Source organism: Rhinoraja longicauda, chromosome 17 (genome assembly GCF_053455715.1).
Source record: "Rhinoraja longicauda isolate Sanriku21f chromosome 17, sRhiLon1.1, whole genome shotgun sequence".
Taxonomy (NCBI): Eukaryota; Metazoa; Chordata; class Chondrichthyes; order Rajiformes; family Arhynchobatidae; genus Rhinoraja; species Rhinoraja longicauda.
Window position 1 is genome coordinate 19,157,019 of NC_135969.1, and position 21,905 is coordinate 19,178,923.

Genomic DNA, 21,905 nt, shown 5'->3' on the forward strand with positions numbered 1-21,905 from the left:
TGAGTACAAGAGTCAGGAAATTATGATGCAGCCTTAGAGGACTTTGGTCAGGCTGCATTTGGAGTATTGCATGCAGTTCTGGTCACCCCATTGCAGGAAGAATGTGGAGAGGCTGCAGAAGAGGTTTACCAGAATGCTGAAGATAGACACAAAAAGCTGGGGTAACTCAGCGGGACAGGCAGCATCTCTGGAGAGAAGGGAATGGGTGACGTTTCGGGTCGAGACCCTTCTTCAGACTGCTCTCCGCCTTCACCAGAATGCTGCCTGGATTAGAAAGTATTACCTATAAGGAAAGGTTGGACAAACTCTGATTGGTTTTTTTCTGGAATGTCAGAGGCTGAGGGAGGACCTGATGGAAGCATATAAAATTATGAGAGGCACAGATAGGGTAGACATACAGAACCTTTGTCCCCTAGCATGGAAATGTCAAATACTAGAGAGCAAAGCTTTAAGGTGAGAGGGCCAAAGTTTGAAGGAGATTTGCAGGGCAAGTTTGTTTTAAGCACAAAGAGTTTGTTTTAAGCACAAAGAGTTTATTTTAAGCACAGTTTGTTTTAAGCACAAAAATGCTGCCAGGGGTGGCGGTGGAGGCAGATACAATAGTGGCGTTTAAGAAACCTTTGCAAAGGCTTATAGATATGCAGGGAATGGAGGTTTATGGATTACGTGCAGGCAGATAAGAGTTGGTCTTGACATCATGTTCAGCACAGACACTGGGCCGAAGGCTCTGTTCCTGCACTGTACTGTTTTGTGTTCTATGTAATACAGTTGACACCTGCGCTACGATATATGGGGGGGGGGGGGGGCGATAAACAAGAAAACACTACCCATTGCAATTTTCCGTGAAGCAAAGCCGTCCTACAAACGCGTTGAAAAAAATCAATTATATGTTCATTTATTTAAACCTTTACCCCACATAAATTCCGTCAGAGGTAATCTTATCCCATTCCATGCCTCAGATTTATGAATCTTGTATGGGCAAATTTTCTGTACCCTTGACAACCATAACTCAGGACTTCCAGGGCTCTAACTCGAAGAACAAGGAGGGTGATTTGTGTCCTGACCAACATTTCTCCTGAAAACAACACTGATGTATAAAACCATGAGGGACATAGAGAGGCTCCATGCACAGAGTCTTTTACCCAAGGGGGTGAGTGCCTGGATGTGCTGCCGGGGGTGGGGGTGGGGGTGGTGGTGGGGGTGAGTGCCTGGATGTGCTGGTGGGGGTGGTGGTGGGGGTGGGGGTGAGTGCCTGGATGTGCTGCCGGGGGTGGGGGTGGTGGTGGGGGTGGGGGTGAGTGCCTGGATGTGCTGCCGGGGGTGGTGGTGGGGGTGGGGGGGGTGGTGGTGGTGGGGGTGAGTGCCTGGATGTGCTGCCGGGGGTGGGGGGGTGGTGGTGGGGGTGGTGGTGAGTGCCTGGATGTGCTGCCGGGGGTGGGGGGGGGGGGGTGGTGGTGGGGGTGGGGGTGGTGGTGGGGGTGGGGGTGAGTGCCTGGATGTGCTGCCGGGGGTGGGGGTGGTGGTGGGGGTGGTGGTGGGGGTGGGGGTGGGGGTGGAGGTGGAGGTAGATACGATAGTGAGGTTTAAGAGGCTGTCAGATAGACACATGGATATGCAGAGAATGGAGGAGATACGTATGTTACGTCCAGGGAGATGAGGGTTGGTCATGCATTATGTTCAGCACATAGTGGGCCGAAGGGCCTGTTGTTCCTGTGCTGTACTGTACATACTGTTTATACTGAGACGTATAAAATCGTAAGGGGAATGGATAGTAAATGCAGTCTTTTACCCAGAGTAGGGAAATCAAAAACCAGAGGACATCGGTTTAAGGCGAGAGTGGATTTATTAGGAACCTGAGGGGCAACGTTTTCCACACAGAGGATAGCGGGTATATGGAACGAGCCGCCAGAGGAGATAGTTGAGGCAGGTACTACAACAGCACTTTAGACATTTGGAAAGGTACATGGATAGGAAAGGTTTAGAGGAATATGGGCCGAATGTGAGCAGGTGGGACTAGTGTACATGGGGCATCTTGTTTGGCATGGGTAAGTTGGGCTGATGGGCCTGTTTCCAGAGGGAAATTGATCATTTTCACTTTCCTGCTTTACATTAGTCACTGGGAGTTGCTGTTTGATTAAAATAACTACTTGCATTACCTTTAGTTTAGTTTTTAAGGTCAGAGATACAGTGCAAAACAAGGCACTTCGGCTCACCGAGTCCACACCAACCAGCAATCACCCCGCACACTAGCACCACCCTAGCACTAGGGACTAGGGACAATTTACAATTTACAGAACCCAAAGAATCTACAAACCTGCATGTCTTTGCAGTGTGGGAGGAAACCGGAGCACCCGGGGAAAACCCACGCAGTCACGTGTCGATTGTACAAACTCTGTACAGACAGCACCTGCAGTCGGGATAGATCCAGGATCTCCTGTTTCACCTGCACGCTGACATTTTGTGTTTCATACCCAAGACCACCTGGCTCCCCCTGTATGCCTTTGCAATCTCTCTCCGCTTAGATAACGCCTTCAAGGTGGGCTGCAGGGGGCGCCCCCAGGACACAGAGGTGGTCAGGTGAGGAGAGGGACGTTGGTTCGTGGGCCGAGCAGGTCGAGGGTGACAGAGAAGGCCCTGCAGCGGCCTGGAGCTTACCTGGATCAGGCACCATGCCTGTACATCGAGCATGTGGACCGGACTTTGGAACTTTTTGTAAATGGCGCCAAAATATGGCGACTCGTGCATGTGTGAACTATGCAAAAGATATTTCACGGTGCAGTGCACACGTGACGATAAAGCACCACTGACACCTTGAATTGCCCTCACACATTCCCTTATTTACCAAATTTACACAGTCCCTCCCACCGACTCTTCTACAACTAAACAACGCTCAAAAGGCCATCACCGCGTTGCTCCGATAACAGAAAAAAGGCAAAATGGGAAAAAACTTAAAAATAAGTTTCTTTTTATTATTGAACACCCTCAATCCTTCAAAAAAAAACAGCATCTGAGGGGTGAGCTTGGCCTTGAGGATGTTGAGTTGGACACAGGAACCGTTCACCAATGTCGTTTCCGCCAACAAACTCCCCAGGAAACCCAGCGGAGCCATTCACAGCGAGAAGAAAAGTCTGAACACTTTGCCGGCGAGATTCACTCTCCTCTTTCTTCCATGGCCCAGCAAACAAACTGGAAACTTAAACAGTGCATGGATGCGAGGCAGCGGAGTCTGAATGCGACTAATTCCTGGGGGAGGGGAGGAGAGGGTAAGAAGGCAATGTCCCGCTTTCAAACTTTGCTCCCTGAAAGTTTCTTTTTGTGAGAGAGGCAGAGAAATCAACCCAGCTCCTCCGGCTTGGAATAATACTCAAGACAACGGTACACCTCTGTGATGGTGCGGAATAGTCTGACGTTTGAGGGGAGAGAGGGGGGAGGAGGCATGTGGTGTGAAGTGTAAAACCAGCAAGGAGATGTGGTGTGTTGGGGGATAGAAGGAGTGAAGGGTTTGTAGACTGCAGAGGGAGAGCGGTGGGGTTTACACAACCCCTGTAGTCCGTGTATTTGGTGGCGGAGGTTTTGGGAGGTGGGGAGGGGGAGGTGCAGCGTGGAGGGGGGAGTGTGACTTGCCACTGATCCGTCTGCCCGCCCCGCCCGCCCACTCGCTCAAGCGTTCATCACTTTCCAGCGGTCACTGTCGATGCTGTTGATGCTGCCGACTGTCAGATCATCCAGGTAGGCAGCTGAGCTGTCGATCTGCGTGTTGGAGTAGGGGCCGGGCTCCGCCACCTCCTTCCTCGAGCCCGAGTGGGTCTGGGGGAGGTGAACATCCACGTCATCCGGCTCGTCCACCTGCGACTTGTAGGAGAACAGGATCTTGGGCTCCGAGCTGGGGGAAGGAGGGAGGGAGGGGGGGGCGAGCGAAGACAACGACAGCCATTAGTGTCCCCCACACCGGGTGATAAACCAACTCGTTTCTCAGCCCCACTGCTTAGTTTCATTTATAAGTTCATAAGTGATAGGAGCAGAATTAGGCCATTCTTCCCATCGAGTCTACTCTGCCATTCAATCATGGCTGATCTATCTTTCCCTCTCAACCCCGTTCTCCTGCCTTCTCCCCTTAACCCCTGACACCCGTACGATGGGCCGAATGGCCTAATTCTGCTCCTTGAACATATGACTCAGTGGCCTGAAGGGCCTGTTTCTGTGCTGTATCTCTAAACTAAACTAACTGAACCGCATTGACCGAGGCAGTCGCATGTACTCCCGACTTACCCAAAGAATCCTTTCAGGAATGTTACGTACATCAGTGGAGCAAATAGACTGAAGTACAGGAATGTTGTGATGTCCACACAGCTGTAACAGGAGTGAAGAGAATGTCACACACAGTACATCAATCTCAGGCCACTTCAGTGAACCAGTGTTAAACACACAATGGAGTAATGAAATTCTTACTTGCTACAGCTTTACCAGCACATTAACACAGGTTCTGACCTCCACACCATTGAAGGGATCTACAGGAGGCGCTGCCTCAAAAAGACAGCCAGCATCATCAGAGACCCACACCACCCTGCCCACACTCATTTAACACCTGCCCAAATAATAGTGCAATGATAACAATAATAGTCCCTGTAGTTCAGAGCTTATTTGGAGGTTGTCGTGTTTAATAGCCTGATGGCTGTCGGGAAGAAGCTGCTCTTGAACCTGGACGTTACAGTTTTCAGGCTCCTATATCTTCTTCCCGACGGCCGAGACCCTTCTTCAGACTGGGTTTGCTCTACGTAACTCTGGAGCTTAGAGAGCTTGGCGCAGATGCTAGAATGTTGGTAGCATGCCTCACGAACAGATGAAAGATCACTGACCCAAAACATTAACTCTGTTTCTCTCTCCACAGATGCTGCCTGCCCTGCCAGGTGCTTTTAGCAGTTTCCTTTTCAGTTTTGGATACCGGGCATCTGCAGGGTTTCAACGATTTCTTTATTGTCACGTTCACAGGGATACTGCATTGCTCGTTATTCATGCCACCCATCAGATCATACGAAACTTGGATACAATAGATCCTCTTTTCAGGCACTCTCACAGGGCGAGGGAGAGTAGTTCTTGGACCGCTCACAGCTGCCGATCTTCCCCACCTTCCACTGCTGCCATCTTCAAGCCTACTTTGCGTGGCACAGTGGTGCAGTGAGTGGCACAGTGGTGCAGCTGGTACAGCTGCTGCCTCAACGCAAGAGACCCGGGTTCGATCTTGACCTCAGGTACCATTATGGACATGGAATTTGCACGTTCTACCTGTGACCACGGGATTAGTTTAACTTGGCATCATGTTCGGCACAGACACCGTGAGCCAAAGGGCCTGTTCCTATGCTCTGCTTTAAATTGATTCTCTTGCCACAGATGCTAGCAGACCTGCTGAGTGTTTCCATTGTGGAACTGTGTGGAGTTGTGAGACCAGATCCATCGTGGATCTCTGTGGAGCTGTGAGACCAGATCCATTGTGGATCTCTGTGGAGCTGTGAGACGTGCTCCATTGTGGATCTCTGTGGAGCTGTGAGATGTGCTCCATTGTGGATCTCTGTGGAGCTGTGAGACATGCTCCATCGTGGATCTCTGTGGAGGTGTGAGACGTGCTCCATTGTGGATCTCTGTGGAGCTGTGAGACGTGCTCCATTGTGGATCTCTGTGGAGCTGTGAGACCAGATCCATTGTGGATCTCTGTGGAGCTGTGAGACCAGATCCATTGTGGATCTCTGTGGAGCTGTGAGACCCCCACCTACCAGAGTCCCGCTATCACGTTGGCGCAGAGCAGCGCACTGCCGACCCCCTGGATCAGGTTCAACACCGACAAGGTCCCCGCATACACATAGAAGCTTTTCTTGGCTGCAGGGCGGGAAAGAGATTAGAAGTTAGAGCAGCACAGTGGCACAGCAGTAGAGTTGCTGCCTCGCAGCGCCAGAGATCCGGGTTCGATCCTGACTACGGGTGCTGTCTGTACGGAGGTTGCAAGGTCTCCCTGTGACCGCGTGGGTTTTCTTGTCTGTAGGTTAATTGGCTTTGGTAAAAATTGTCCCCAGTGTATACACTCCTACAGGCAAGAGGATGGAGCAGTTTCAACAATGACCATGGATTCCAAAACTAGAGGAAACAGGTGAGAGGGGAATTATTTAAGAGGGTCTTTAAGGGACTTTACTTTTATTTAAGTGGTAACTTTTCCACTCAGAGGGTAGCCTGTGTCTTAAAACGAGCTGCCAGAGGAAGCTATAGCAGCAGATATAATTATGATATTCAAACGACATTAGAACAGGTATATGGATAGAAAGGGTTTAGAGGGCTATGGGCCAATTGCAGGCAAAAGGGACTAGCCCAATATGCCAAATTAGTCGCATGGACAAGGTGGGCCGAAGAGCCTGTTTCGGTGGTGTACAGCTCTATGCTGTGACCATCACAGTAGCTGGGTACAGAACCTGACTTACACAACTTTTACAATCTGGAGATGCCTTCAGAATTGCGCTCTGGCAATGGAGGAGGCCCAGAATAGAAAGGTCAGTGTGGGAATGGGAAGGGAGTTAAAATGATTAGCAACCGGGAGATCCTGCAGGTCTTGGCGGACCGAGCACAAATACTTCATAAACACTGACTGGTAAAGTAGACGAACGAGTGACATTACTCACAGGGCAAGGAGATTCTCTCCCGTAAAGGGGTTTTTGGAAGAATAACAATCGTTGAGTAAACCTGAAGAATTAGAAATTAGAAATGCACAATTAGAAAGGATTTAAAAAACTACAATCCTGCATTGCGTGGTGGTCAAGATTCAACACAACAACCTCAACATATCAAGACTACCCCAAAGACTTTGCAACAGTGTGACTGATCATGACCAAAACCAATGGCAAACCGCACCTACCCAAGTACTTTGTCAAAGAGGAACAAAAATGGGGGCATTAAATACTGCAGATGCTAGAATCTGGTGCAAAACAAACTGGGTCAGGCATCATCTCTGGAGGGAGAGAGCAGTTTTGTGGGATAGACACAAAGTGCTGGAGTAACTCAGTGGGTCAGGCAGTATCTCACACACCCTTTGACTCTTTAATGAATAGAAGGGTCGAAACGTCACCCATTCCTTCTCTCCGGAGATGCTACCTGTCCCGCAGAGTTACTCCTGCTTTTGGTGCCTATCTTCGACTCTTTAATAAATTTTGGTTTCCAGGCCCTCGTTCCATCATCTATATACTAAAACTCTTGTTTGTTCCTGAATTACAGAGGGGGGAGGGGGGGATGGGGGGCGGGGGCAGGGGAGGGGAGGGGGGGCAGGGGAGGGGGGGCAGGGGAGGGGAGGGCAGGGGGGGCGGGGGAGGGGGGGCGGGGGAGCAGGGGAGGGGGGATCAGGGGAGGGGGGGCAGGGGAGGGGGGGGCAGGGGAGGGGAGGCCAGGGGAGGGGGGGCAGGGGAGCAGGGGAGGGGGGGCAGGGGAGGGGAGCGGGGCAGGTGAGGGGGGGCAGGTGAGGGGGGGGCAGGGGAGGGGGGGCAGGGGAGGGGGGGCAGGGGAGGGGGGGCAGGGGAGGGGGGGCAGGGGAGGGGGGGCAGGGGAGGGGGGGCAGGGGAGGGGGGGGCAGGGGAGGGGGGCAGGTGAGGGGGGGGCAGGTGAGGGGGGAGGGGAGGTTAGGAGAAGGGGGAGAGGGTGCTGCACCAATGCAGGAGAGGTTTGGGCTCAACGGGTCCACTTGGTCTAGTCTTTACTAATGTTGCTCTACATCTCCATCCTCCACCAGGTAGGTTGTAAAGCCGTCAGTATCTTCCTTAACCGCAGACCCAGCCAATCACCATCTAAGAACACTCTCCTCCGCAAAGAGAGATGTGGAGGAGATGCATCGTCACCTATCCCAGAATGATTTGAGGATCAATGGTGTGATCTTCAAGGGTTAAAGCTACGATGCATCTTGTCCAAGGGTCTCCAACCAAAAGATCTGTGGACGGCAAGTGATGCAGCAGTAGAGTTGCTGCCTAACAGCGCCAGAGACCCGGGCTGGATCCTAACAACGGGTGCTGTCTGTACAGAGTTTGGACTGTCTTCTTGTGACCGCGTGGGTTTCCTCCGGATGCCCCGGTTTTCTCCCACACTCCAAAGACGTGCAGGTTTGCAGGTTAATTGGCTTTGGTCAAAATTGACCATTGTCCCTAGTGTAGGATAGTGCTAGTGTGTGGGATAGTGCTAGTGTATGGGATAGTGCTAGTGTATGGGATAGTGCTAGTGTATGGGATAGTGCTAGTGTATGGGATAGTGCTAGTGTGTAGGATAGTGCTAGTGTGTGGGATAGTGCTAGTGTATGGGGTAGTGCTAGTGTTTGGGATAGTGCTAGTGTATGGGATAGTGCTAGTGTGTAGGATAGTGCTAGTGTGTAGGATAGTGCTAGTGTATGGGATAGTGCTAGTGTATGGGATAGTGCTAGTGTATAGTGTATCGGCACTGACTCTGTGGGCCAAAGGGCCATTTTTCACGCTGTATTTCTAAAGTCCATCATGTATCCATGTTCCCCAGAGATGCTGCCTGACCCGCTGAGTCACTCCAGCACTTTGTTTCCAAATGTCCAAGGGAACTAGAGCAGTAAAAAGCTGTACCGCTGTTGGAACTGGCAAGGTGAGGTTTGGTAGTTTTAGGTGAAGTCATTACTAGGGCAGCTACCTGATGCTAAAGGGTTACGAAAGCTGTGAAAAGACAATATATAATCACAGCTGGCACCGGAGAAAGGCTGGGAACATGGGTGGCAGTGTGGCAGACACAACTAAACAGTGAGAGACCTGAGTGTAATTAAAACCAAGGTTAGTCTGGTTATAATGACATTCACAGACAAGGAGGAGGTGTTTACTCTGCAGAGAGCCAGGTTTTGACTGCCGGTTTGTGTTATTTAATTACATCCTTGTCATACATGCACTAATGGTGAGACCTATAATGCCCAGATAAAGTGTTCTATTGGTGAAACAACTCGAGTTAGAAGTCAGGAGCGCCAGAGACCCGGGTTTAATCTTGATTACGGGTACCGTCTGTACGGAGTTTGTACGTTCTCCCTGTGACTGCATGGGTTTTCTCTGAGTGCTCCGGTTTCCTCCCACACTCCAAAGACATGCGGGCTTTTTTATTTAATTGGCTTCTGTAAAAATTGTCAATTGTCCCTATCTGCTGGTGTACGGGTGAACATTGGTCAGTGCGGACTCGTTGAGCTGAAGGGCCCGTTTACACGCTGTATCTCCAAAGGCTAAAGTAAACAAAACCTGAGGAAGCAAGGTATCTAGAGACGTCAGAGACTGCAGATGCTAGAATCTTGAGCAAAGTGGGAAAACGATGTATGAGATGTGGAGGCTGGTGGGGTGAAAGGCGAAAGCCAGAGGAACTCCATCCTTGTTCCACGGCGGGGGGTGAAAGAGGGAGCGAGGGCGGAGATGCGGGCCACAGAGCTGGCACGGGTTCGGGCTCCATCTACAACAGCAGTAAGTGAGAAGGCACAGTGGAGCAGCGGTAGAGTTGCTGCCTTACAGTGCCAGAGACCAGGGTTTGATCCCGACTACGAGTACAGTCTGTACGGAGTTTGCACGTTCTCCCAGTGATCACGTACAACGTATCACGTGACGACCTCCAGATGCTCCAGTTTCCTGCCTTGTAGGTTAATCAGCTTCTGTAAATTGTCCCACGAAAGTAGGATAGAACTAGTGTACGGGATGGGCCCAGTGGGCCGAAGAGCCCGTTTTCACGCTGCATCTCTAAACTAAAGCAGGGGTGGAAACTACGTTTACTGAAGAAATAAGACACCTCAGATGTCCAAGAGTGGAAAGTCTCATCTTCGCAGCAGGTGCGGCAGAGATTTCAGCTGAGGACTCAAGTAGGGAGGAGAATTAGCAAGCCGAAAATCAACATTTGGAAATGTACCAAATGGAAACAAATTTGAAAAGCAAGGCGTTCTTACCAGAAAGAAGAAACACGAACTGGCAAGCCAGAAGTGACGACCTCCGTGACCATAGACATTGAAGTCCTCAGAAGACAGATGTGCATCAGGATACAAGATCTCCAGAGTTCCCTGGAAAAATGGATAACAAATGTGTGTAGAAATGTTGAGCAGACAAGCTATAGGAAATTTATTAAAAAGGACACAAAGTGCTGGAGTAACTCAGTGGGTCAGGCCGTAATTCTGGAGAGATAAAAGCTGAAGGTGCGAGACATGTTTGAACTATTATGGAATGTGAAGCCAGAGGGAAGAAAGTAGCGGGGCAAGGCGGGGGAGCAATAGATGGGAGTCCAGATGGGGCACAGAGGAGGACTAGTTGGAGGATACCCAAAATTGGAGAACTCATTGTTCATTGCATTGGGTTGTAAGCTATCCAAGCACACTATAAGGTGCTGATCCTCCAGTTTTCTGCCCTCACTCTGGCAATGGAGGAGGCCCAGGCCAGAAAGGTCAGTGTGAGAATGGGAAGGGGAGTTAAAATGGTTAGCAACCGGGAGGTCCAATAGGCTTTGGCGGACCGAGCGCAAGCGATAAGCGAAATGGTCAACACCTGGTCTCGCCAATGTACAGGAGGCCACATTGGGAACACCGGATGCTGTAGATGTGGACATTTATGTTCCTCATTCACCCTCTTATGTTCCTCATTCACCCCTGGCTGACAAGGGAAGTCAAGGACAGCATAAAAATAAAAGGGAAGAAGTATAACATAGCAAAGCAGAGTGGGAAGCCAGAGGATTGGGACTCTTTTAAAGAGCAACAGAAGATAACTAAAAAGGCAATACGGGGAGAAAAGATGAGGTACGAGGGTAAACTAGCCAATAATATAAAGGAGGATAGTAAAAGCTTTTTTAGGTATGTAAAGAGGAAAAAAAGTCAAGGCAAATGTGGGTCCCTTGAAGACAGAAGCAGGGGAATTTATTATGGGGAACAAGGAAATGGCAGACGAGTTGAACTGGTACTTTGGATCTGTCTTCACTAAGGAGGATACAAACAATCTCCCAGATGTTCTAGTGGCCAGAGATCCTAGGGTGACAGAGGAATTGGAGGAAATCCACATTAGGCAGGAAAAAGTTTTGGGTAGACTGATGGGACTCAAGGCTGATAAATCCCCAGGGCCTGATGGTCTGCATCCCAGGGTGCTTAAGGAGGTGGCTCTAGAAATTGTGGACGCATTAGTGATTATTTTCCAATGTTCTATAGATTCTGGGTCAGTTCCTGTGGATTGGAGGGTAGCTAATGTTATCCCACTTTTCAAGAAAGGAGGGAGAGAGAAAACGGGAAATTATAGACCAGTTAGTCTGACATCAGTGGTGGGGAAGATGCTGGAGTCAATTATAAAAGACGAAATTGTGGAGCATTTGGATAGCAGTAACAGGATCGTTCCGAGTCAGCATGGATTTACGAAGGGGAAATCATGCTTGACTAATCTACTGGAATTTTTTGAGGATGTAACTAGGAAAATTGACAGGGGAGAGCCGGTGGATGTGGTGTACCTCGACTTTCAGAAAGCCTTCGACAAGGTCCCACATAGGAGATTGGTGGGCAAAATTAGAGCACATGGTATTGGAGGTAGGGTACTGACATGGATAGAAAGTTGGTTGACAGACAGAAAGCAAAGAGTGGGGATAAATGGGTCCCTTTCAGAATGGCAGGCAGTGACTAGTGGGGTACCGCAAGGCTCGGTGTTGGGACCGCAGCTATTTACAATATACATCAATGACTTGGATGAAGGGATTAAAAGTACCATTAGCAAATTTGCAGATGATACAAAGCTGGGTGGCAGTGTGAACTGTGAGGAAGATGCTATGAGTTTGCAGGGTGTCTTGGACAGGTTGTGTGTGTGAGTGGGCGGATGCTTGGCAGATGCAGTTTAATGTGGATAAGTGTAAGGTTATCCACTTTGGTGGTAAGAATAGGAAGGCAGATTATTATCTGAATGGTGTCAAGTTAGGAAAAGGGGACTTACAACGTGATCTGGGTGTCCTAGTGCATCAGTCACTGAAAGGAAGCATGCAGGTACAGCAGGCAGTGAAGAAAGCCAATGGAATGTTGGCCTTCATAACAAGAGGAGTTGAGTATAGGAGCAAAGAGGTCCTTCTGCAGTTGTACAGGGCCCTAGTGACACCGCACCTGGAGTACTGTGTGCAGTTTTGGTCTCCAAATTTGAGGAAGGATATTCTTGCTATTGAGGGCGTGCAGTGTAGGTTTACTAGGTTAATTCCCGGAATGGCGGGACTGTCATATGTTGAAAGACTGGAGCGACTAAGCTTGTATACACTGGAATTTAGAAGGATGAGAGGGGATCTTATCGAAACGTATAAGATTATTAAGGGGTTGGACACATTAGAGGCAGGAAACATGTTCCCAATGTTGGGGGAGTCCAGAACCAGGGGCCACAGTTTATCATCATATCATATCATATATATACAGCCGGAAACAGGCCTTTTCGGCCCTCCAAGTCCGTGCCGCCCAGTGATCCCCGTACATTAACACTATCCTACACCCACTAGGGACAATTTTTACATTTACCCAGCCAATTAACCTACATACCTGTACGTCTTTGGAGTGTGGGAGGAAACCGAAGATCTCGGAGAAAACCCACGCAGGTCACGGGGAGAACGTACAAACTCCTTACAGTGCAGCAACCGTAGTCAGGATCGAACCCGAGTCTCCGGCGCTGCATTCGCTGTAAAGCAGCAACTCTACCGCTGCGCTAAGGGGTAGGCCATTTAGAACAGAGATGAGGAAAAACTTTTTCAGTCAGAGAGTTGTGAATCTGTGGAATTCTCTGCCTCAGAGGGCAGTGGAGGCCAATTCTCTGAATACATTCAAGAGAGAGCTAGATAGAGCTCTTAAGGATAGCGGAGTCAGGAGGTATGGGGAGAAGGCAGGAACGGGGTACTGATTGAGAATGATCAGCCATGATCACATTGAATGGCGGTGCTGGCTCGAAGGGCCGAATGGCCTACTCCTGCACCTATTGTCTATTGTCTATTGTCTTATCTTCCCATGCAGGTTGCTTTTATAAACCTCTCAAGGAAGTCTTTTATTTGTGACGGAAAATGGAATACTGAAGTGGTAGCCAGGTTTGTGTACTCAATGCCCCCCAAGTTTGGCGGCACAGTGGCACAGCGGTAGAGTTGCTGCCTCACAGTGCCGGAGGCCTGGGTTCCATCCTGACCACGGGTGGTGTATGTACGGAGTTTGTACGTTTTCCCTGTGACTTCGTGGGTTTTCTTCAGGTGCTCCGGTTTCCCCCCACATCCCAAAAATGTGTGGAATAGTTGGTTAATTGGCTTTGTTAAAATTGTACATTCTCCCCATTGTGTAGGATAGTGCTGGTGTACGGGGTGATCACTGGTTGGCGTGGACTCGGTGGGCTGAAGGGCCTGTTCCCATGCTGTATCAGTAAAGTCTAAAGTCTAAAAGTGAGTGTGAACCTGTGATATAATATTTAGACAGACCTGTGTTATCGAGTAAGCGAGGGCAAGTACCGTTGTTATACTCAACACCCGCTTGATGCTGGAGTTACTTTCAAGGTGCCCTAAATCCAGAGAAAAGAAAACAAAGACTCAGGTCGATATCATTACATTACAAAACAACAAAGGTACTTAGAGTGCATGGTGGAGCAGCAATCGAGTTGCTGCCTCACAGCGCCAGAGACCCGGGTTCAATCCTGACTACGGGTGCTGTCTGTATGGAGTTTATACGTTCTCTCTGTGACCGCGTGGGTTTTCTCCGGATGCTCCGGTTTCCTCCCATACTTAAAAAATGTACGGGCTTGCAGGTTAATTGGCTTCGGTAAAATTGTAAATTGTTCTTATTGGATAGAGTTGGTGTACGGGGTGATCTGATCGGCGCGGACCCCAGTGGGCCTAAGGGCTTGTTTTTGCACTGTATCTAAACTAAACTACCAAAATGACATGTGTGTACTTACCAAAGGCCAGGCCAAGTATTACCACACTCAGCTCTGTCGCCAACAAAAAGAATCGGGATATCTCCCAAAGGATCTACGAGGGAAATGTCAAAGAGAAACATCACAACACTGGAAACACAAGAAAGTGCAGATGCTGGAATCTTGAGCAAAAAATGCTGGCGGAACTCAGCAGATCAGGCAGCATCTGTGGAGGGAATGGACAGACGTTTTTGTTCAGGGTCCCGACCAGGAACCAGTGGGGCAACTTCTTTGCAGAGAGTGATGGGTATATGGAACGAGTTGCCAAAGGAGGTAGTTGAGGGAGGTACTACAGCAGCATTAAAATGACACTTAGTACATGGATAGAAAAGGTTTAGAAGGATATGGGCCAAACGGGGGCAAATGTGACTAGCTTCAGCAGACCAATTTGGTCGGCATGGATGAGTTGTATCACTCAGAGTCTGAAGAAGGGTCCTGACCCGAAACGTCATCTGTCCATTTCCCTCCACAGATGCTGCCTGGCCTGCAGAGTTCCTCCAGGACTGTGCTTTTTGCAATGGATTTATTTTCCTACCTTATCTGTTACTATGGCGACATTGGATGCGCTGACTGTCATGGACACCACAGCGCGTGTGATTCCTACCGTTGCCACGACAAATACCTGCGGAAGAAAAACCATCCCATTAGAAGGCGCTGAAGATAGGACGTGGTTGGTTTGAGATGTTCCGGAATTTATCAGGTGAACCATTTTGTCGACCACAGTAAAGACAGAACTAAAAATAAGAGGGAGAGTGTTGTGCCGTTTTGAGGTTGTGTCAAGAATCACTTCCTTGCTGGGTGTCGAGAAGCTGCTCTCTGAAAATATCAAGGTGTAGCTTCCTGGGATGATTCCAGATTGATTCCTGGGATGGCAGGACTTTCATATGAAGAAAGACTGGATAGACTCGGCTTGTACTCGCTGGAATTTAGAAGATTGAGGGGGGATCTTATAGAAACTTACAAAATTCTTAAGGGGTTGGACAGGCTAGATGCAGGTTGTTCCCGATGTTGGGGAAGTCCAAAACAAGGGGTCACAGTTTAAGGATAAGGGGGAAGTCTTTTAGGACCGAGATGAGAACGTTTTTATTTTCACACAGAGAGTGGTGAATCTGTGGAATTCTCTGCCACAGAAGGTAGTTGAGGCCAGTTCATTGGCTATATTTAAGAGGGAGTTAGATGTGGCCCTTGTGGCTAAAGGGATCAAGGGGTATGGAGAGAAGGCAGGTACGGGATACTGAGTTGGATGATCAGCCATGATCATATTGAATGGCGGTGCAGGCTCAAAGGGCCGAATGGCCTACTCCTGCACCTATTTTCTATGTTTCTATGTTTCTAGCTGCAGAGAGGAGCATAGTTTCATAACAGGTTTAGGTTTCAGTCATATTATTATCACGTGTACCAAGGGCTATTTAAGTATAGTATTTTGTTTTGCATGCTTCCCAATCCACAGGGTGGGACTGGTAACTTGCAATGAAAGAGTCATGCTGCGCGGAAGCAGGCCCTTCAGCCCAATTCGTCCATGCTGTCCAAGATGCACCATCTAAGCTAGTCCCATTTACCCTGTGCCGCAGTGCCCTCTCTTGGATGCCGCTCTTATCCCTATCACTGGCTGACTGACCAGGAGAGGCCAATCCCAAGCATTATTGGAAACAGCTGATGTAGGTTGGCCACGTGAACCTTGTCAAGCCCCAGATCGCCAGCATCATCGTACATGCACTCTGACGGCAAGGAACAGTGCCCCCATGCGGTCCTGGACTTACTTACCACTGTAAATAGAATCTATCACACGAGTTCACCCTACTGCAAGTGTCGGCGTGGTTACTGCTGAACCCGGCCTCATCCCTGACCCTACTTCGTTTAGCCCCTATCCCCATTTCACCTCCTTCCGTTATTTATTCACGTCTGTAAACCGGACTTTATTGGATATCTTTGCAATAAATGTTGTACCCGTTTATCTTTGCACTGTAGACAGCGTGATTGCATTCAGGTATAGACTTTTTTTCATTGACTTGATTACACACAAACAAAAGCTTTTCACTGTATCTCTGTACACATGACAATAAAACTAAACTAAAGACGCATTCCTTCTACGATTGACAGAGGACATATAAGTAAACGCTTGCGCCACAGAATCATCGCACAGCTATCTCTTCCCTCTGCTCAATGTGGATTCACAAAGCAGTCTGCTGATCCTTTCAACAGTGGAGGGGTGGGCATGGGGTGCAAGTGGAAGTGGCTTGAGGTGGTACAAGAGACACTGGGTGGATAATCAGAGTCCGTAAATTACCTGCTTTTCCCGGTTCGGCTATGTCGCGCATCGCACCAGTCTGCTGGCTCGTGGCGGGGAACTCACCAGTATGTAGAACGTGGTGAAGATGGGGCTCGATGAAGCCCGGATCTTTGCTCGAGCTGACGGAAGCTTCCAGAGCAAAAAGGCAAAGAAAAGCACATTGGGGATCAGGAGGAAGACGTCCCAGAAGCGAACCCTGTCAGGAGGAGAAGCGGGAGGGAAGAAGAATTCAATAAAATGTGTAACCCTGACAGGATCATCTGCTTCACAGCAGCATAAAGCTTTTCACTGTACCTCGGTACACATGACAATAAACTAAAACCGAACTGAACAGAACATATTGATAGAACACGTGTAACACGGATGTCCCCAAGTTGCCACGTGGGCACCGTTTTCGGACAAATATTAACCCTGTCATATGAACAAAAACATCAATAAGTGGGATGGGGTTTGAAGGGCAGCTCCCAGGCTCGTATTTGAACACCGGATATTTGCAGAAGGGTCTAAAAGCAACTGCAGAATCCCACAATTCAGAGGCTGGAAAGAGGATATCACAGTGAAGGCTCAAGGATTTGAGATCGAACAATTAAAACAGAGTCTCAAAAGCGAGCGTACATTCATCAGCAAGCAAATTATTTTCCCCAATACGAACAGAAACTGAGCCAAGAATCGAGGCTAAGAAGAGAAAAAAAAAATTGCAATATATGGCAGGTTTGAAGCACAGCGATTCAGCACCGCTTTCCCTGATCCCCAGGGCTTTTTAAAACACAAATCAATTCCAATATCCATTAAAGGGAATTGAGTTTGGAGAGAGAAAATCATGTTCAGAGCAATTCAATTAGCTCACCAGGCAACCCGCAGAGTGGTTTTATTACACAGCTGCTTTTTGAGAGAAATACTTCTGCTTTGGACATTAGAGATACAGCGCGGAGACAGGCCCTTGGGCCCATCGAGTCCGCTCCTAGAGACAATTTACAATTTTACTGTAGCCAATTAACCTAAAAACCTGCTTGTCCTTGGGATGTGGGAGAAAACCGGAGCACACGGAAAACATGCAAACTCCATACAGACAGCACCCAAGGTCAGGATCGAACACGAGTCTCTAGCGCTGGAAGGCAGCAACTCTACCATTGCGCCACCGTGTCGCCTCACTGCACCACCCTAATTATACTCGAATTGCTCCACCATCTCGAAAGGCTCTGCTGGGAATTGCAACCCCTCACACGCCCAAGACACACAACTCAAACCAAGATCTCCACTGAAGTAATTGCAACTCCATGTCCTGTCAGCTGGCTTCAGGCAAAGTAGCAAAATGCTTCAGGGTGGGTGACTGATGAACGTCACATAACATCCTCAGGGGGGGGGATTACAATTAGGGCCAGTAAGCGGGGCACAAAGGAGACGGACAAGGAGTGGAACGTCAGTCCACTGGATGATCCGGATGAAGGCGAACACCGGAGACCCTGCAGCAGCCTGGGGCTCGCCTGGATCAGGCTCCTCTCCAAAAGACCTAGAGCGTGGACCAGACTGGACTTTGGAATCACGGCAAAACCTGCCTCCACTTGCACGCAGTCTCAGTGGACTATTTCTGTACACTTCGCTAATCGGGGATTGTGCTAAGGTATGGCAATACTTTACTGAACTGTAAACAAAAAAAGAATTTCACTATGTGTTTGGACATGTGACAATAAAGCACCATTGACAAGCGACTGACGATCTCGCTGAAACTTCACGTACAGCTGCTTTTACTGTACTTCCTCGAAGATTGATTGATGCAGCATGGAGACAGGCCCTTTGGCCCACCGAGTCCATGGCACCCGTCCATTACTCGCTCGTATGATTTAAAATAATTGCTGTAAGGATTAAAGGGAAATGAGGAATATAATTATCTTTCCCTCGCTCGCTCGCTCCCCCACCTTTCAGTCTGAAGAAGGGATCTGGCTCCATTCCTTTTCTCCAGAGATGCTGCCTGAGCCGCTGAGTTACGCCGGCACTTTGTGTCTATCTTTGGCCTGTAAGCAACCCTGGAGACACCACAAAATGATTTGTTCATAACTGCTCACTCTATTGCCCTTGGCTACTCAGTTCAAGGTCAACAATGTCTAATTAACAAAGAGTGCCGGTCAAACAACTGGTTTTCCAACATCTGGTGGTCCAGCACCTCTTTTAATCCAGACAAAATTACGTGAGCGCACTTGAAACCCTCCAAATGTGGCACCTCTGCCGGGTGAGGCGGCTGATCTCTACGTTATCAGGACTTGCGTGGCCGATCGGCTGGTCGAATTCGCCCCCCGCGGCCGGGGCTCTGGAACTGCAGCCCGGCCGGAGCCGGCAGATTAGTTCCCATGGCCGACTGCCGAGGACGGCTTTGCGGGCCGGTATCACGGCCTCCCGGGGCCGGGACCTCTGTTGGTCCGGCAAAACGGATAACACGGCAAAGCTCTGGAACCAAGGGTGCCGGAAAAACGGTGGTGGACCTGTACATAAAAGTATGAGAGGTATAGATAGGATAGACAGTCAGAACCTATTACCCAGGATGTAAATGTCAAATACTAGAGGGCAAAGCATGGAGGGCAAGGTTTTGTTTTGCCCCAGACGATGGTGAGTGCCGGGAACATGCTGCCGGGGGTGGTGGTGAAGGCAGATAATGGCATTTAAGAAAGTTTTGGATAAGCACATGGATATGCAGGGAATGGAGCAATATGGTTTATATACATAGGGAGGAACTGCAGATAAGACACAAAATGCTGGAGTAACTCAGCGGGACAGGCAGCATCTCTGGAGAGAAGGAAGGGGTGACGTTTCAGGTTGAGACCCTTCTTCAGGCTGGTGATGTCTGCAGATGCTGGTTTACACCGAAGATAGACGCAAAATGCTGGAGTAACTCAGCAGATCATGGACCATCTTTTGCGAATTTGCAGCGAATTTGGAGAAAAGGAATGGGTGGTATTTCTTGTCGAGACTCTTCTTCAGACTGAGAGACTGGGCAAAGGGAAGCTAGATGTATGAAAAGGTACCGAACAAATCATAGCCAACACCGATGACTCAAGAAAGGTGGAGCCCACAATGGTCCATGATCGGCTGTGGAAGAGGTGATAAAGGATACAAACTGTGACACCACAAAGATGACTAGGGTGGGGGAGGGAAATAGAGAGAGATGGATTATATGCAAGCAGATAAGGGTTGATCTTAACATCATGTTCAACATGGACATTGTGGGCCGAAGGGCGAGTTCCTGTGCTGTGCCGCTCTGCGTTCTTACCGTGATTCACCAATGTCTTCAAAGAGCACGACGAGGCACTGGTGTGGCCGGGTGACATTGGCCGTGCCAGTGGCTGCTGTGGAGGTCCACCAAGGCATGGGAACTGCGGAGGTGACGCCGGTGGACATGGTGGAATTCTCAGGCACGGCGGCTGTGGAGTTGTGGTAATCTGCAAACCTCCCCACAGACGATACCGACTTCATTTCGGCATAACCCTGTACAACAAAAAAAAACTTTAAGGCGCCAAACGGATAGAAAAGGACGTCCTACTCCCGTCCTCTCATGATCACTGTACTCGTTGTCTTACGCTGGCCCCTAAACCAGCAACGTTTTAATTTTAATGTCAAATCCCTCAAGGAAATCACCCCTTAATTCTCCACAATCCCGTGTTTCACAAGACGTTAAACGCAGTCGAGAGCGTATTGACTGGTCGCATCACTGCCTGGTTTGGCAACTCGAACGCCCTGGGATGAAGAAGATTGTAAAAGGTGGTGAACACTGCCTGGTCCATCACAAGTACTGATCTCCCCACCATCAAAAAGACAGCAAGCATCATCAGATACCCACACCACACTTTCATCTCGGTGCTACCATCGGGAAGAAGGTACAGGAACCTGAAAACTGTTACATCCGGGTTCAGGAGGAGTTTCTTCCCTACAGCCATGAGGCTATTACACACTACAGCTTCCAAACATGCTCCAAACTACGTAGATTTGGGGGCAGCAAGTTGTGTAGGAAAACAAATGCAGATGCTGGTTCAAATCGAAGGTATCACAAAATGCTGGAGTAACTCAGCGGGTCAGGCAGCATCCATCTCAGGAGAGAAGGAATGGGTGACGTTTCGGGTCGAGACCCTTCTTCAGTCTGAAACGTCACCCATTCCTTCTCTCCTGAGGATGCTGCCTGACCCGCTAAGTTACTCCAGCATTTTGTGATACCTTAGATTTGGGGGCATTATTTTTTATCTTTGCACTGTTATTTGATTTATATGTACTGATATACAAGTAAACCTCAGCCCCCTTGCCAGATAAATAATCTTCACATCTGAGCCTTTTATTGATATCCACAGCCAAAAAGGGGTAAAGAACTTCTAAGATTTTCCCTGCCTTTACAGGATGCCTACCTTTCTGACCACGATTTTGATTACCTGTCTTAATACGGAGTGTGACTTGGTGTCATTTGTTTTTAGCCTATTAACACTCCGGGAAAATGCCTGAAAACATGTTCTGACATTAATGCACGCTCTTCTTGTTACTGTCTGTGGAAGTTCAATGTGGAATTAGTAAGGTTTCTCTAAAGTGCAAGTTGCGGGCAGCATCTCTGAAGAACATGGATGGGGGACATTTCGGGTCAGGACACTTCTTCAGTCTGATGAAGGGTCCCGACCAAAACGTCACCCAACCTTGTTCTCCAGGGATGTCAATAGTGCTGATAACAGCTCACAATGAAAAAAATGGCAAGAGGTTTTTAAAACAATACTGGTGGATGTTTTTACTAACAGCTGACCTCGAGTTTGTATCGTTATTTCCACACCAAGCTCAGGAACAACATTAAAAGTTGCAACGCTGCAGAAAAGCATCCTTGTCAACATGATTCAACAGTCACATGATTCAACAGTCACATACTTAGTGACGAAGGCACTTGTCTGCAAGAGTGAAAATAAGCCCTAAATACTCCAAGACATCGTCTAAACAGAACAAAACAAAATCAAAGGTATTTATTCACAAAATGCTGGAGTAACTCAGCAGGTCAGGCAGCATCTCAGGAGAGAAGGAATGGGCGACGTTTAGGGTTGAGACCCTTCTTCAGACCCGAGAGTGATGTGGAGTATAGATAGATGCAGGTCAGATATCTCATCCAAGAGCAGATTTGCAGGACACCAGTACCAATATAAATACAAGGAACTGCAGATGTTGGTTTATAAAAGAAAAGACACAAAGTGCTGGAGTAACTCAGCAGGTCAGGTGGCATCTCTGGAGGACATGGATAGGTGGCGTTTCGGGTCAGGACCCTTCTCCAGACATTGTTTGGGGGGGGGGGGGGGGATAAGTGGGAGCGAGACAAAGCCCAGCCCTGCCAATATATTGTGAAGCAGTAAAAGCTGCTATTTAAGTAGGGATTCCTCCATTAGAGGTCAGATGGAGTGCAGCAACTGCTCAACGAACTCAGCCGGGATTAGCAGTCAAAGGCAAGAACGAGGCAAGGCCGACATTGTCCTGCCGAATCATAAATCACCAGCTGTACAAATCAGACGTCTGCAGATTTACGCCTAAACCCTTGCTTTTGTTCACTTTTATCACCCTTAACGGCATTAACGATAAAGCTTTCAGCCAGCCCAATTTTTACAAAAGTTGTGCAGCTGTTGATAGGGGAATGGTCAGTGGGAAAGAGAATCACAGTAGTGAGAGATGCA

At 48.8% G+C, this 21,905-nt stretch overlaps 1 protein-coding gene across 2 annotated transcripts in view; it reads right to left on the minus strand.

Moving 5' to 3' along the window:
- Positions 1–2,965: 2,965 nt before the first annotated feature.
- Positions 2,966–21,905, minus strand: part of tpra1 (transmembrane protein, adipocyte asscociated 1) — a 35,127-nt gene continuing 16,187 nt past the window's right edge. For both annotated transcript variants that reach the window (XM_078413847.1, XM_078413846.1), the window contains exons 2-11: positions 19,493–19,707; positions 16,294–16,426; positions 14,476–14,562; positions 13,923–13,995; positions 13,450–13,529; positions 9,947–10,057; positions 6,663–6,723; positions 5,769–5,871; positions 4,270–4,350; positions 2,966–3,883 (exon numbers count right to left, since the gene is read on the minus strand). In XM_078413847.1, the coding sequence (XP_078269973.1) occupies positions 3,661–3,883; positions 4,270–4,350; positions 5,769–5,871; positions 6,663–6,723; positions 9,947–10,057; positions 13,450–13,529; positions 13,923–13,995; positions 14,476–14,562; positions 16,294–16,426; positions 19,493–19,695 (1,155 nt within the window). In that variant the 5' untranslated portion in view covers positions 19,696–19,707 and the 3' untranslated portion in view covers positions 2,966–3,660. The remainder of the gene's footprint in view (positions 3,884–4,269; positions 4,351–5,768; positions 5,872–6,662; positions 6,724–9,946; positions 10,058–13,449; positions 13,530–13,922; positions 13,996–14,475; positions 14,563–16,293; positions 16,427–19,492; positions 19,708–21,905) is intronic.